The 15,011-nt window shown below is 36.6% G+C and overlaps 2 protein-coding genes across 2 annotated transcripts in view; one reads left to right on the forward strand and one right to left on the reverse strand.

Moving 5' to 3' along the window:
- The window catches only part of LOC125252666 (serine/threonine-protein kinase pim-2-like), a 681,247-nt gene that overhangs the window by 407,789 nt on the left and 258,447 nt on the right, over window positions 1–15,011 (reverse strand). The window lies entirely within an intron of this gene.
- On the forward strand, window positions 831–14,932 carry dnajc18 (DnaJ (Hsp40) homolog, subfamily C, member 18). Its single transcript, XM_048166143.1, has 8 exons — window positions 831–1,373; window positions 4,417–4,609; window positions 4,688–4,833; window positions 5,170–5,382; window positions 6,836–6,948; window positions 8,273–8,382; window positions 9,342–9,514; window positions 13,661–14,932. Exons 1-8 carry the CDS (start codon window positions 1,232–1,234, stop codon window positions 13,783–13,785), a joined length of 1,215 nt encoding a protein of 404 aa, XP_048022100.1. The 5' UTR covers window positions 831–1,231; the 3' UTR covers window positions 13,786–14,932.

Raw genomic sequence — 15,011 nt, forward strand, 5'->3', positions numbered from 1 at the left:
AAAAACAGTCATGGATCATCCAGGTAACCACACACAGTATTAAGAATCAAGGGTATGTAAATTTTTTAATGGGTCATTTTTATAAATTCAGCTATTTTTTGACTATATGTAAACATCTCTTATGCAAAATATCTTATTCAGGACAGTACTAAATAAAAAATAACATACATTTTGCATGATCCCTCTTATTTTGTTAAAATAATTAACATTTTTCAGATTCTGCAAGGGGTATGTAAACTTTTGAGCACAACTGTATATATATATATATATATATATATATATATATATATATATATATATATATATATATATATATAAAGCAGATAGAATGTAGCCTACAGATATGCTATTTACAGATGTACAGTTATGTGCAAAATGGAAGTGAACTAATGCGCTATACATGTTATATAGCCTATGCTCCTCTAAATAATTAAAATGTAATGTTTCTAAAATACATTTAAGAAGTATGTGGTCATATTTCAGGTTTGAATTCCTCTATTCCCCCCCCCCCCCCCCCCCCCCCCTCTCTCTCTTTCTCTATTGATTTATTTATTTAATTTATTAATATTAATATTATTTATTTTGGCTCATTGAAACTGCTCACTGTCCATTAGATGATTATTTCTTTCACCTGAAATGAATTCCAGGGTGCTACAAACCCTAGTGACAGCCCTGTTTATATTCAGCGTGGACTTTTGGGGTGTTAATTTAAGTCATCAAAGCTCATGTTTCTCTAACAAATGACTTAAACATCCATAAACACACATGCCAGCATCCCTCATTAACCCCGGGTACCATTTAGGATTTTTAGCGTGTTGCCATCATGCCATTTACGGCACGGATTGTCGCCTTCTGATTGGATGTTTGGATTGTAGTCCCGCACCATGCGCTTCCGCTTCCGATTAGCGATGGAGGTTGCAAGCAGTATTGCATTTCTGTCTTTCTCGCACATTTTACAATGACGAAGCCAAAGGGTCAAACATGAATAGTTTTGATAATAAATTCATATTCGATTAAGTCGCGTCGTAGAGGTGTCATTTAAGAGAACGGAAGATGTTTAAAATCGGAAGTTAAATTGTTGTGGTTTCATTAGCATAACGCACTAGATTTAGCTTCATGTCAACAACATTGCGAGTCATTTCTACATCCAAACAAGACTTGTTTTAATTATTTTGCTTCCGTTAGTTCTTGGCAAGTGATTTCATGCGGGTTTGAGGTGTCATTGCTTGAAATGACAATGTTTGAGATGGATAAAGAGGAGTCTGACAGGCTGATAGAGAAAGCCAAGCTGTGCTTGCGGTCAGGACGCAAAGAGAAAGCCTTGCAGCTGCTGTACGAGGCGCAGAAGATCTACCCCAGCACCCGGGCCAGAGGTTTGTATCATGCTGCTGTTGTTGTTTGATTGACAAATCAGCTGTGTTTGGTCAGAGTGCTGAAATAGAAAGTGCAGCGTCTGGATGTTGTGTGTTATATAATCTGTCATCAGGTCAGCGGTGGGTTTGGGTCTCTCAGTGGTTGAAAAGATCTCACATAGGACGTTTAGAAGCTTTGATGCCTCTCATTGGAGGCTGATCTTGTGAAATACACCTCCCTTGTGATCCAATCTTAAGAAAGAAAGAAAAAAACTTATGCAAGGTTGATTGGGACTAGGGTTGCAAAATTCTGGGAATTTTCAAAGCTGGAAACTTTCCATGAGAATTAACGGGAATTTATGGGAATAAACAGGGAATTTGCAAAATTGCAGGTTAGCCTATAACAGGGTACTTAAATGTAGTCTGAAGAAAAAAAAAAACATCTTGCAGCATAATTTTGGTTAAAACAACCAGATTTAATGCAATTTCAGTTGAATTTTTACCCTGCACATTCCTCAATCACATTCACACAGCACACTGTATACTGCAGGGCTATTGAGAACACACCCCCTGCATGCACTGTGCATTGCCCCAGTCCATAACGTGCTCATTTGAGCAAAAATACAGAAAAAAAACAGTAATGTTGTGAAATGTAACTACAATTCAAAATAATGTTTTTTTTATCATTTATTTCTGTGATGCAAAGCTGAATTTTCATCATCATTACTCTAGTCTTCAGTGTCACATGATCCTTCAGAAGTTATTCTAATATGATAATTTGATACTCAATTATCAATGTTGGAAACAGTTGTGCTGCTCAATATTTTTTTATAACCTGTGATACTTTTTTCAGGATTCTTTGATGAATAAAAATGTAAAGAACAGCATTTATTTAAAATAGAAATATTTTGTAACAATATACACTACCAGTCAAAATTTTGGGGTCAGTAATTTTTTCCTTTTTTTTTTTTAAATTAATTAATAAATTAATACTTTTATTCAGCAAGGATGTGTGAAATTGATAAAAAGTGATATTAAAGTGATATTGTTAGAAAAGATTTCTATTTTGAATAAATGCTGTTCTTTTTAACTTTTTATTCATCAATGAATCCTAAAAAAAAGTATTGCAGGTTCCAAAAAAATATTAAGCAGCGCAACTGTTTCCAACATTGACAGTAACTGAGTATCAAATCAGCATATTAGAATGATTTCTGAAGGATCATGTGACACTGAAATAAATAACACATAACAACTGCTGCAATAAAAATATTTATTTTACATATTTATTAAATTAGAATTAATTGAATGTGAAAAAGAAATTTCATGTTATGACCAAACAAAATGTTTATGTTTGTATATGATACATTTTATATAAATATTATAAATTTATATACATTTCCCAAAATTTCCAATAAATTTCCATAAATTCCCGTAAATTCTTGTTAAGTTTCCAAATTGGAATGCTTCCAAAATTCCCACGGTTAAGTTCCCGTAGAAAGTTTCCGGAAATTTACCTGAAACTTTCCACCCCTTTGCAACTCTAATTGGGACACATTTTGCCATTGAGATGACTGGGGAAAAAGTGTCCCAATCAACCTGAATTTACCCTATGTCATAGGCTGCGCAATTTCTACCTTTTTGCAAATTTCGTCATATATATTCTTTCATCATTTACCTTCTTGTGGTTACAAACCTGTATGCATTTGTTTCTGCTGTAGAACACAATCACAAAAAAAGAGATGTTTTGAAGAATGTTGGGAACCAAACTGTATGGACAAAAATACAACAAAAGTCGATGGGAACCAAAGCTGATTTTTTTCAATTTAAAGTCACCATGAAATCAAAATTGACCATTCTCATGAATTATGGAATATTGCCGTATTTATTATAAATGATTTATTCGTGAACAAACGTACCCTCGTATTCTTTAATCAAAATATCTTCCCCTCCCACTTGCAGCGACATCTCTTCTCTGATGACGTGTTTACTGGCTTGAGGGCTGGACAACCTGTCATTCACATGAGATCACAGCAATAGCAAACCACAACCATCCAATCAAATCCTGATGGACAAAATCAAGTCCCTCCGTAGATTTTTTTCTCTTGTTTGAAAAGCCATTTCGCTCGGATATATGTCACAATAGGAAAGAAAAGACTATCGCAACTAAAAAAAAGGATTAGTTCACTTTAAAATTAAAATTTCTCCAAGCTTTACTCTCCCTCAAGCCATCCTAGGTGTATATGACTTTCTTCTTTCTGATGAACACAATCTGAGTTATATTAATAAATATCGTGAAGCATCTAAGCTTTATAATAGCAGTGAATGTGAATATATGAAGCTCAAAAAAGTGCATTCATCCATCATAAACGTACTCCACACGGCTCCGGGAGGATAATAAAAGCCTTCTGAAGTGAAGCGATGCGTTTGAGTAAGAAACATATCCATATTTAACAAGTTATAAAGTAAAACATCTTGCTTCCGCCAGACTGCCTTCCGTATTCAACTTACGGATAGATGTAGCGTAAGCGTTTTAAACTGCGAGAGGCGTTACACTTTCTTAATAAGTTGAATATGGATAGCGGTCTGGCAGAAGCTAGATATTTTACTTCATAACTTGTCAAATATGGATGTTTTTTCTTACACAAATGCATCGCTTCACTTCAGAAGGCCTTTATGAACCCTCCAGAGCCGTATGGAGTACGTTTATGATGGATGGATGCACTTTCTTCAGCTTTATTCTCATTGATCCTGTTCACTGCCATTATAAAGCTTGGACGCATCAGAATATTTATTAATATAATGCCGATTTTGTTCATCAGAAAGAAGAAAGTCATATACACCTAGGATGGCTTGATGGTGTGTAAATCTTGGGGAAATTTTCATTTTAAAGTGAACTAATCCTTTAATGGAAATGTTAAACAGCAACAGGCCCAGGTGGACCAGCAAAAAAAAATTCTTATTGTGGAGTCCTAATACTAATACATAGGTTTTCAAGTAAAAGCTGTTTCTAAAAGTCACACTCAATGCATCAATATATAAAATGATCTCCGATTTCTTTCATTAGTACTGATTGATGCCATTGTGAAGAATGGTGGCACCCCCCCTGAAGAGGAGCGCACCTACACGCCTCCGCCTGGCTGGAGAAACTCTGAAGACGGCCCGGCTCCACATCAGCGGCCCAGTGCGCATGAGAGAGCAGAGGGGTCCAGCGACGACAAGAAGAGCTACACGGAGGAGCAGCGGCAAGGAGTTCTCAGGTACTGATGGACGAATTGTCCCCCCCAAAATTTAAAATTCAATCATTATTTATTCAACTACTTATTAAACCTGTGCAGGATAAAGAGATGCAGAGACTTCTATGAAATTCTGGGGGTGCCAAAGGATGCCAGTGATGAGGACTTAAAGAAAGCCTATAGGAAGCTGGCACTACGCTTCCACCCGGATAAGAACTGCGCCCCCGGAGCGACTGATGCTTTCAAAGGTATCTCATATAGGTCATGATTTTGATTTTGAAAACAATTAACACTTATTTTGTAAGGATGCATAAAATTGATCAAAAGTGACAGTAAAGACTTTTACAATGTTACAAAAAATTCTATTTCATATAAATGCTGTTCTTTTAATCTTTCTATTTATAGAAATAAATCATGGTTTCCACAAAAATATTAAGTCACACAGCTGTTTTCAACATCATTATGCAGCAAATCAGCATATTAGAATGATTTCTGAGGACTGGAGTAATGGTTGCTGAATGGCAGCTTTGCTGACAAATCTGAGTTAGTATATTTAGATTTCTCTACTCCTGTCCTCTATTCAGCTATAGGCAATGCATATGCAGTGCTCAGTAACCCAGAGAAAAGGCAGCAATATGATGAGTGTGGGGATCAGGGCCCTGCAGAGACATCCAGTCAAACTTCAGCCCAACCCCGTCATGCGTACGGACACCACCGCTCCTTCAGCAGAGACTTCGAGGCGGACATCTCCCCAGAGGAGCTCTTCAACATCTTCTTCGGGGGCAGATTTCCTACAGGTCTGAACCTGAAAATCATTACAGCTAACTGAATTATTTGTTTATTAGAACTTTTTTTTCCATTTTCCATTTTACACAACAATTTAATTTTTTTTCCCCCTGCATATTTACATTTTTCAAATTGCTATTCTTTTGCAATGTGTCCATCACATTTCTCTGCTCCAATTAAGTCCCTCTGAAGTCAATCATTTTATCCCTTAAAGGGATAGTTCACCCAAAAATGAAAATTTGATGTTAATCTGCTTACCCCCAGGGCATCCAAGATGTAGGTGACTTTGTTTCTTCAGTAGAACACAAATGATGATTTTTAACTCCAACCGTTCCAGTCTGTCATTTGTGTTCTACTGAAGAAACAAAGTCACCTACATCTTGGATGCCCTTAGACTGGGTAAACCCAGCCTGATCTGCCGGCGATAAGATTTCGCCTGGCAACTCAGTCTGGAAACCCGTACATTCATTTCTGCTGCATCTGTTACACTTTTGCGGGAACCAATCACAGACTGGCTTATCCACCTTGCTCGCTACTGGCGGGTACAGAGCTCTTCAGTCCAATTCCTTTTAACCTCTCAATGATGCTAAATGACTTCTTTAGTTTAGCAAACAAATCGCTCGAGTGGGTGTAAATACCACTCACTTTCATGTTTTTTTGCACAACCTGCAAAAATCGCTCGATGCCATTGCTGCTTCTGCAAACCGCTGATCAATGCTACAAACCAATACAAACTAAGCCTGTCTGGAGTTTTCGCATCACTCTGCAAAAGTATGTCACCCGGATCGTTGATCTGATTGGTTGAAGGACTATCCAATTGCGTGAATAATGCTCGTTGATCACGCCTCTTGTGCAGTAGAAAATACATGGCAGACTCTCCAGACCAATGTTCAATTTTAAATTGAGCTTGGTCTGGTGATAGCCAGACAAGGATGCCCTTGGATGCCTATCAAATTTTCATTTTTGGGTGAACTAACCCTTTAAAACTCATCTTTGATCACCAAATGACATATTTAAACGTTTTTTCCTTGAAAAAATTTCTTCATGCCTTAAAACAACTAACTCTACACCCTTGCCTCATTTAGTATACACGGTTCTATGAATATGCAAATTAATCCCGCCTCCACTCACTCAGACCAGCTCAGAGATCCACTTGTTGACGATCACACTTTGATGTGATTGGTTACAAGGTAGTTTGTGATGTCAACAACACCAGCAATTTCAAACTGCGTTTTTGAGACTCTTCTTTGGTTCACTGCAGTTTTAAGGTGTAAACGCTCAGCAATGGTGTTGACTTATGAAGTTGCACATGGTTTGTCATAATTCATATTAAAACACCATATAGTTATATCATATAGTTATATAAACAACATTAAAAACTTGATTTTCAACAAAGGGGGACTTTAATACAAACTAAAGATTTCTCACACATTTAAAGAACAAACAATCTTTATCCTCATGTAGGCAACATCCATGTGTACACCAACCGAGGAGCTTCTTACGCTCATTATTACCAGCCCCGCAGACGCCGTGCATACGAGAGACGGGAGGAAGAGGTGGAGGAGAGCCACAGTCAGGTGAGAGGATCCTACAAACACAAGACCAATCCTCAAATAAGTGTCTATGAAAAAACATGTACCAAGTTATTAGAAAAAAAAAACATGTTCCTCATACAAGAGGTAATGAAGTCGCTTTATGTATGAGAGTCATGTCTTGACCCATAAAACACTGCCTTAAAGCTGCAGTCTGTAACTTTTTTTTTTGGTTAAAAATGATCCAAAATCAATTTTTGAACAAGTACATAACCAGCCAGTTTTCAAAACTATCTCCTTACCTTAGCCCGATTCACAACTGTAAGCTTGTAATAATGTTTTATAATAAAATCGGTACTGCTGGGTTTCCGCGGGAAATTCGAGCATGCCACCGTTTATCAGCAGCTGCAATAATTAAACTTATCATTTTGATGGCGGATTGTAATCCAGAAAGGTGCACATGACAATCATCAGTGACAACTTGAGATTCACCCGTAGTCAAAAGCAAAAGACTTCTGCGGAGTGGCTACAGAAATTGAAATTTACAGGTAACGCTAAAACACACTAAATACACATAGTCATGCAATGCTGATGTTGTTAACATTAACAATTTGAGAAAAAGGAATAACAATAATAATCATTTGCATGGTTTGATGTGATATGAGCTAAGCAATTGATAGGTTTAATCACCATTGGCAGCGCGATTTATTGTAATGCTTTTTTTCTTAGTTGGTCAGAACATGAAGTGGCAGATTTGTTACTTACTTGTTTAGATGATATTTTCCAGTGAAAATTCTTATTTTGGTCATACTTCCAAGACGTAGAATCTGTGATTCTGAAGTACAGTATCCACACCGATGTGGTGACTGACAGCAAACATTAGATAAATCCGCAGTGAGGAGCCATGCCGATGCACAACCCACGTAAAGATATTTCCGCAAATCACTGCAATTGCAGGTTTCAAACAGAGATGGCGACAAAAAGGCAAAACTTACAGACTGCAGCTTTAAGGTGGGTCACATTTACCATTGTTCAGTGCATTTTCACAAGTGAAATCCAGTCATTTCAATAGGAATCTGTGCAGTTTGGAATTTTGTGTGAGGGTGGAAGAATTTATCACGCAGATTGCGCAACTGATTCAAGTTGGTCACACAAATTCACCTTGTGGAATGACTAACAGAAAGCTGCTGGGTTTGAAAGTGGCTAAGCTGAGCTTCATACATCGCAACACTATTGACATCAGACGAAGCCTTTTTGCCTGCAAAATTTCACAGAAACTTCACTAATGTGACCCCACCTATTCAGTTTCTGATTTTCATATTGTAAACATGTCACGTCTCAATACTTTTTCCTGCTTCTCTTCATGTAGAACAACTTCACAGCTCTCCTGCAGCTGCTGCCGGTGCTGGTGCTCATTCTGATCTCTGTATTCACTCAGCTGATGGCCACCAACCCTCCCTACAGTCTCTTCTACAAACCGTGAGTCAAAACATGGTGTTAAATTTGTCAGCTATTTATAAATTTAGATTTAGCCCTGTGTCAAATGTACTATTTATCATATTTAGTCAACCTTATCCTTTCACCTTGTTAAAGGCTATTTATCTTCTAAATTAACTAAATGACTACATGAAAACTGATAAAACAAAAATTAAAACAGTGAAATTCCTAATAGTAATTCCAATCATTCTAAATTACATTAATGTTTTTCTATTAAAGAAACAGCAAAAAAGACTTTGTATTGTCACACAGAGCTGTGTAAGTCAAACCACAATAAGGATTTGTAAATATGGATTTATTACAGGTCCTCACTGAGAAGCTTTGATTGCAGATTTAGTCACAGCAAACAGCACAAGCTGCTCGTGACAGAACACAGAATGGCTGAATGACACTTTCATTTAAACAGAATATCTCAAATGGAGATCGCTAAACTCCAGCTTACGTTGTCAGTGTTTACTGTGTTTTCAGATCATCTGCGGCACTTCCGCAAGGTAGAGAGTGCATGTGCATGGTTAAGTAAAATGCTGGGCAGAAAATGTATCCTTTTAATAGAAAAGCTCTGGGGGGGTTTATAATCTTGATTTCTGGCAACCGTAAGCATGAAAGCTAGTAGAGGCTTATAACAGTCTGTAATACTTTGTTTCCTATTTATTTTATTTTTTTTCAACAAAAAAAAAGAGAGATTTTGGCAAAGTCTTTATTATTTTTTTAAAAATACATTTTAGTCTTGTCTTTTTTTTCATCAATGATATTGCATGTTAATACAGTTATCGTTTAATAATGTTGGTGTCATCTCGTCATCGTCTCTTCTTAGTCATGGAAAAAAAAAAAAGGTCATCAACAAACTTTTTTCGTCATAGATTTTGTCATAGACAAACACAACACATGATGTAAAACATGCACTTTAAGAAAAGAACTGACATGTACTCTCCGTCTCACAGGTCCATGGGGTTAGTGGTGTCCAGGGAAACCCAGCACATGGGTGTGCCATATTATGTGGATAAGAGTTTTGAGAAAGAGTATCGCGGTGCTGCCCTGGACGAGCTGGAGAAGACCATTGAGAACGACTATATCGACCACCTACAGAGCAGCTGCTGGAAAGAGAAGCAACAGAGTAAGATGGATTTTCATCCATTAGTTTCAGTAATAGCTGTAAATTGCACAGCTGTAATGCAGGGCTGCCAACTTTTGAGTTCAGCTTGGAGTGAGAATAAAGAAGGGGAGGGGGTGTTATTGACACAAATTTCATGATTTGATTCATAAGCTTGATTAAAAGGGTTAGTTCACCCAAAAATGAAATTTCTGTCATTAATTACTCACCCTCTTGTCATTCCACACTAGGGCTGTGACAGTAGGCATGACAACCGCGCCACCGCGGTCGTGGAGTGTCACTGGCGGTAGTGTGACATTTATATATATATATATCAGAGGTCATGTTAAATGACAATTTTCCGTCATTGATGGATTTTTTTTTTTAGCAGTGACGGAAAAAAATCTGCAGGCCGACATATTATGTAGCTTATAACTGTAATTCCCACCCCTGTCCAGTAGGTGGTGAGTGCGCTCTAGTATGGCAGCAGAGCGCGAGTTCAGTCTCCATAATCACAATCTGTGACGTGTTCAAGATGAAAACTGAAAGTGACGCAGTCTTTGATTAACTTTCTTTTCATAATATAAATAAATGCATAACTAGGCTCATTTGCTTATCATGTAAGTTTGTGAATAAAAATGAAAATGTGGAACAAATCAGAAGCTATTAAATGACTTATCAAAATATAAAAATTCAAATGACGGGTAATTATTGATTATGATGGATTTTTTTTATGATCCTGTCCATCAAAATGACGGCGAAATGCAAGTCTAACGCAACCTCTGAGATATATGTGTATATATATATATATATATATATATATATATATGTGTATATATATATATATATATATATATACAGGGAGTGCAGAATTAATAGGCAAGTTGATTTTCTGATCATATTTTTTTCCCAAGCACATTTTACCAATTCCAATCCACATCAATCTTAATAACTACTATTAATATTGTTTTTAATCATTTATAAGTGATATATAATTGTTCATGAAGGCTGGAAATGAAAAATGCCTTATATTCAGGTGTGCAGAATTATTAGGCAAGTTTTCTTTTACAGGCAAAATGAGCCAAAAAAGAGATTTAACTCAGACTGAAAAGTCAAAAATTATTAAATACTCATGAGAAGGACGCAATACTAATGCAATACTAGAAATTGCAAAGTTAAAGCATGACCAAGGGACAGCAAAATGCTCATTGGGTCAGCGGGGTCAGACAACAACAGGTGGAAAAGAAAAGACACGTTAACAGCAAAATAATTAAGAATTAAGGTGAAGAATTAAGTGTGAAACCATCAGGAACCCTTTAGTCTCCAGCGCCACCATTTTCCAGAGCTGCAACCTACCTGGAGTCTCCAGAAGTGCAAGGTGTTAGGATCTCAGAGACTTAGGTTAGCTAAAGAATCCTAAAAAATGACCTGCACTTGATAAGAATCACAAGCTGAAGTGTTATAAAATACATGAAGACTGGGTTTTTATAGGCCTTATAGACAGACAGATTGAGAGTGACTCCTGAAGGACCAGCACCACATCCTCTTGTACCACTGTTTGAAGAATTTATCTTCCAGAATCTGGCAGTAAGTTTTGGAAGATCATTTTTAGTCCATCTCTGCAAGACAGACATTTCAGGATAAGAGATGGACTAAAAGTGAACTCAAACACCTTACTGCCAGATTCTGGATAAATTCTTCAAACAGTGGTACAAGAGGATGTGGTGCTGGTCCATCAGGAGTCATTCTCAAGCTGTCTGTCTATAAGCCCTATTAAAACCCAGTCTTCATGTATTTTATAACACTTCAGCTTGTGATTCTTATCAAGTGCAGGTCATTTTTTAGGATTCTTTAGCTAACCTAAGTCTCTGAGATCCTAACACCTTGCACTTCTGGAGACTCCAGGTAGGTTGCAGCTCTGGAAAATGGTGGCGCTGGAGACTAAAGGGTTCCTGATGGTTTCACACTTAATTCTTCACCTTAATTCTTAATTATTTTGCAGTTAACATGTGTCTTTTCTTTTCCACCTGTTTTTGTCTGACCCCGCTGACCCAATGAGCATTTTGCTGTCCCTTGGTCATGCTTTAACTTTGCAATTTCTAGTATTGCATTAGTATTGCGTCCTTCTCATGAGTATTTAATAATTTTTGACTTTTCAGTCTGAGTTAAATCTCTTTTTTGGCTCATTTTGCCTGTAAAAGAAAACTTGCCTAATAATTCTGCACACCTGAATATAAGGCATTTTTCATTTCCAGCCTTCATGAACAATTATATATCACTTATAAATGATTAAAAACAATATTAATAGTAGTTATTAAGATTGATGTGGATTGGAATTGGTAAAATGTGCTTGGGAAAAAAATATGATCAGAAAATCAACTTGCCTAATAATTCTGCACTCCCTGTATATATATGTGTATATATATATATATATATATATATGTGTGTATATATATATATATATATATATATATATATATATATATATATATATATATATATATATATATATGTGTATATATATATATATATATATATATATATATATATATATATATATATATGTGTATATATATATATATATATATATATGTGTATATATATATATATATATATATATATGTGTATATATATATATATATATATATATATATATGTGTATATATATATATATATATATATATATATGTGTATATATATATATATATATATATATATATATGTGTATATATATATATATATATATATATATATATATAAAATACAACCAAACCCCGCCCCCCCCTTTGGACCCCACCACCGCAACACCGGCGGTTGTTGATTTACCACCGCGGTAGTAAAAATTTGCCACCGTCACAGCCCTATTCCACACCCATAAGACCTTCGTTCATCTTCGGAACACAAATTAAGATATTTCTGATGAAATTCAAGAGTATCTGGTCCACACATAGGCAGTAACGTCATTTCACCTTTTGACCAGAAAGGTAGTTGAAAACATGGTTAAAATAGTCCATGTGACTACAGTGGTTCAACCTTAATGTTATGAAGCAACTAGAATACTTTTTGTGCACAAAAACAAATCAAAAATAATGACTTTAAACCACTGTCATAAGTAGTGAACTCAGTGCAGGCTTCCTTGTTTATGTCCGAACGCCAACTCTGTATTGGCCGAAGCTGAACACGTGAGCAACACGATGCATGCATGTGATGCTCACACAGGATCCGGACAATAATGAGCCGGCGTTCGGACATAAACAAGGAAGCCTGCACTGAGTTCACTACATATGACAACTGATTGAAGAGATTACATGTAAACATACCGATCGACTGTTTATTCGTCTTCTGCGCTTGTTCCTGTTGTGGCAGTTAGCAAACAGTGTTGCATTACCGCACGTGCCCCCTTTTTGGATTGGAGTGCGTATCGCCTGTGACTGACTGTATTCGTCGTCTGACTGCATGAAACGAACTGTGACGTCCGTACCGTGACAGTTCGGGACAAATACATGTACCATTACACCCCTAATATATATGATCCCTTTCATTTTCAGTGGAGAGCTGACGACTTCAGAATACTACTTTTAATTTTTAAATCTAATTCTTAGTCAAATTAGAGTTAATATCTTAGTTTTACCAGCAATATATATATAATTTGTGTGCATCTTCTAAAGATATTGGCAGACGTGCAGACTACTAATAACATTAGAGCGACAAGCATCTTCACTGTACAGAGACTAGCAACATTCAGCGACAAAGTCACTGGCAGTGTGAACGGGGCAAAAGAGAGGATCGGTTCATGTGTTCTCCCGCTTCTCTTGAACTTAGGTGCTACAGCCAAGCCTGTAACCATGTCTTAAATATTGGAGGGGACCAAAGTGTTCTAAGTCTGATTGTAGCCTAGTTGTGAAGCACACGTTCACACACATTTTTGTATGTCTAATATGCCAAAAACGCAAAATGTTTCTTGTTTCATCACATTTAGTTATGAAAGACATGGATCATGTAAAATATAGCATATTCAAGTCAAAATAGTGAAATTCCATTTAAAAAAAATTTTTTTTTTTGGCATTTCTAATTATTGGGGGGGGACTTGAAAAGTGTCAGATGCGTGAGAGTTGGCAGCCCTGCTGTAATATAAACCCCTATTATTAAAGCTGAGCTGTTTTGTTTTAGAATCTGATCTCGCTAACCTGGGCCAGCTGTACCGAGACGATCGGCTGAAGCAGAAGGCTGAGACCATGAAACTGGATCACTGTGACAAGCTGCACCGCTTCATGGGCCGACAGAGAGGAGAGTGAGGCATCGTCAGACAGCATGGTTAGCCTAATCGAAGAGCTTTTAGTATCAGTTACATATTTCAATTTACTTGGGTGGGTCACCTTTTTGGGAAGGAGAAAGGAAGGGAAAGACGTGTTACAGCAGTAGCCCAAGCTGATTTTTCTCATGAGCGTTTGTGCCTTTCATCCGTTAATGGGGTGAAGTCTGAAGGCCTTTGGCTCAAGCATCTGATTCAGCTGCGACGCACAACCATGTGTGGAAGAGGGTAATTCGTGCGAGAGCCTGGCATTTTTTCCTTACATTAAGGAGCACTGGCTCCAGGCTGGCCGACAGGTTTTAAGCTAGTGATTGTTGTTTATTAGTCGCATTAAAGCATTATTGTTTATAGGAGTTTAACTTATTTAAATTAACATATTTAATTTCTTTTTCCTGAATTTGTGATGTCAATTACATTTGACAATACAGTTATAACTTTTAATAGGACAAAAAGCTCAAACAGGGATATAAACCACTACAGCTTTTCAAAGCTCTCTGGGCATAGCAAAAAAAATAAAATAATAACCTTGTATACATTAAATTAGAGTTTCAGTCATTTGTTACGGTGCTGTATGTTTTGGACATGAAAAGATAGTAGGCAACTGTTTTTAAGCAATGTTTTTTGATTTTTTGTGAAGAAAATAAAAATGGCCTGCGCACTGACAGAAATGCTAAAAGCCATTACCTCGGATTTATTCATCTGCAGTATTTCATTTATATTTTGGCACTTTATTGGTCTTAACTTCTTGTGTATTGCATGCATCCATCCATGCATTCTCCCTTTCTTGTTAGTGTTCAAAGTTGTTAACAGCACAGTTTAATATCAGTAATTCTAAATAGGCAAATAACCGTTACTGAGCATTTGTTTCGAACTACTATTAATGTTTTACATCATGTCACTGAACACTATGTTCTCTATATATAATAACATACTGATCTTTAGCACAAATTTGAGCATGAGATGTTCAGAAGCGCTATCCGGGGTGAAATAGAGGAAGAGTATCGGATGTGATGTGGAGAGTTTGTGCCATTAATGGTATTGTGATCTTGTTCCATGCAGTATGCGAGCTGGTGGAAGTTTTGTTTTGGATTGAGTGCGTTTTGTGCTGCTTAAATAAAACATTAATCAAACACGTTTTCTCTGTGGTCTGTGAGTCTCCAAAGTTGTATGCTTGTATGTTGAATTCACTAAATATTGACCAAAATTGTT

This window comes from Megalobrama amblycephala, linkage group LG18, assembly GCF_018812025.1.
Source record: "Megalobrama amblycephala isolate DHTTF-2021 linkage group LG18, ASM1881202v1, whole genome shotgun sequence".
NCBI lineage: Eukaryota > Metazoa > Chordata > Actinopteri > Cypriniformes > Xenocyprididae > Megalobrama > Megalobrama amblycephala.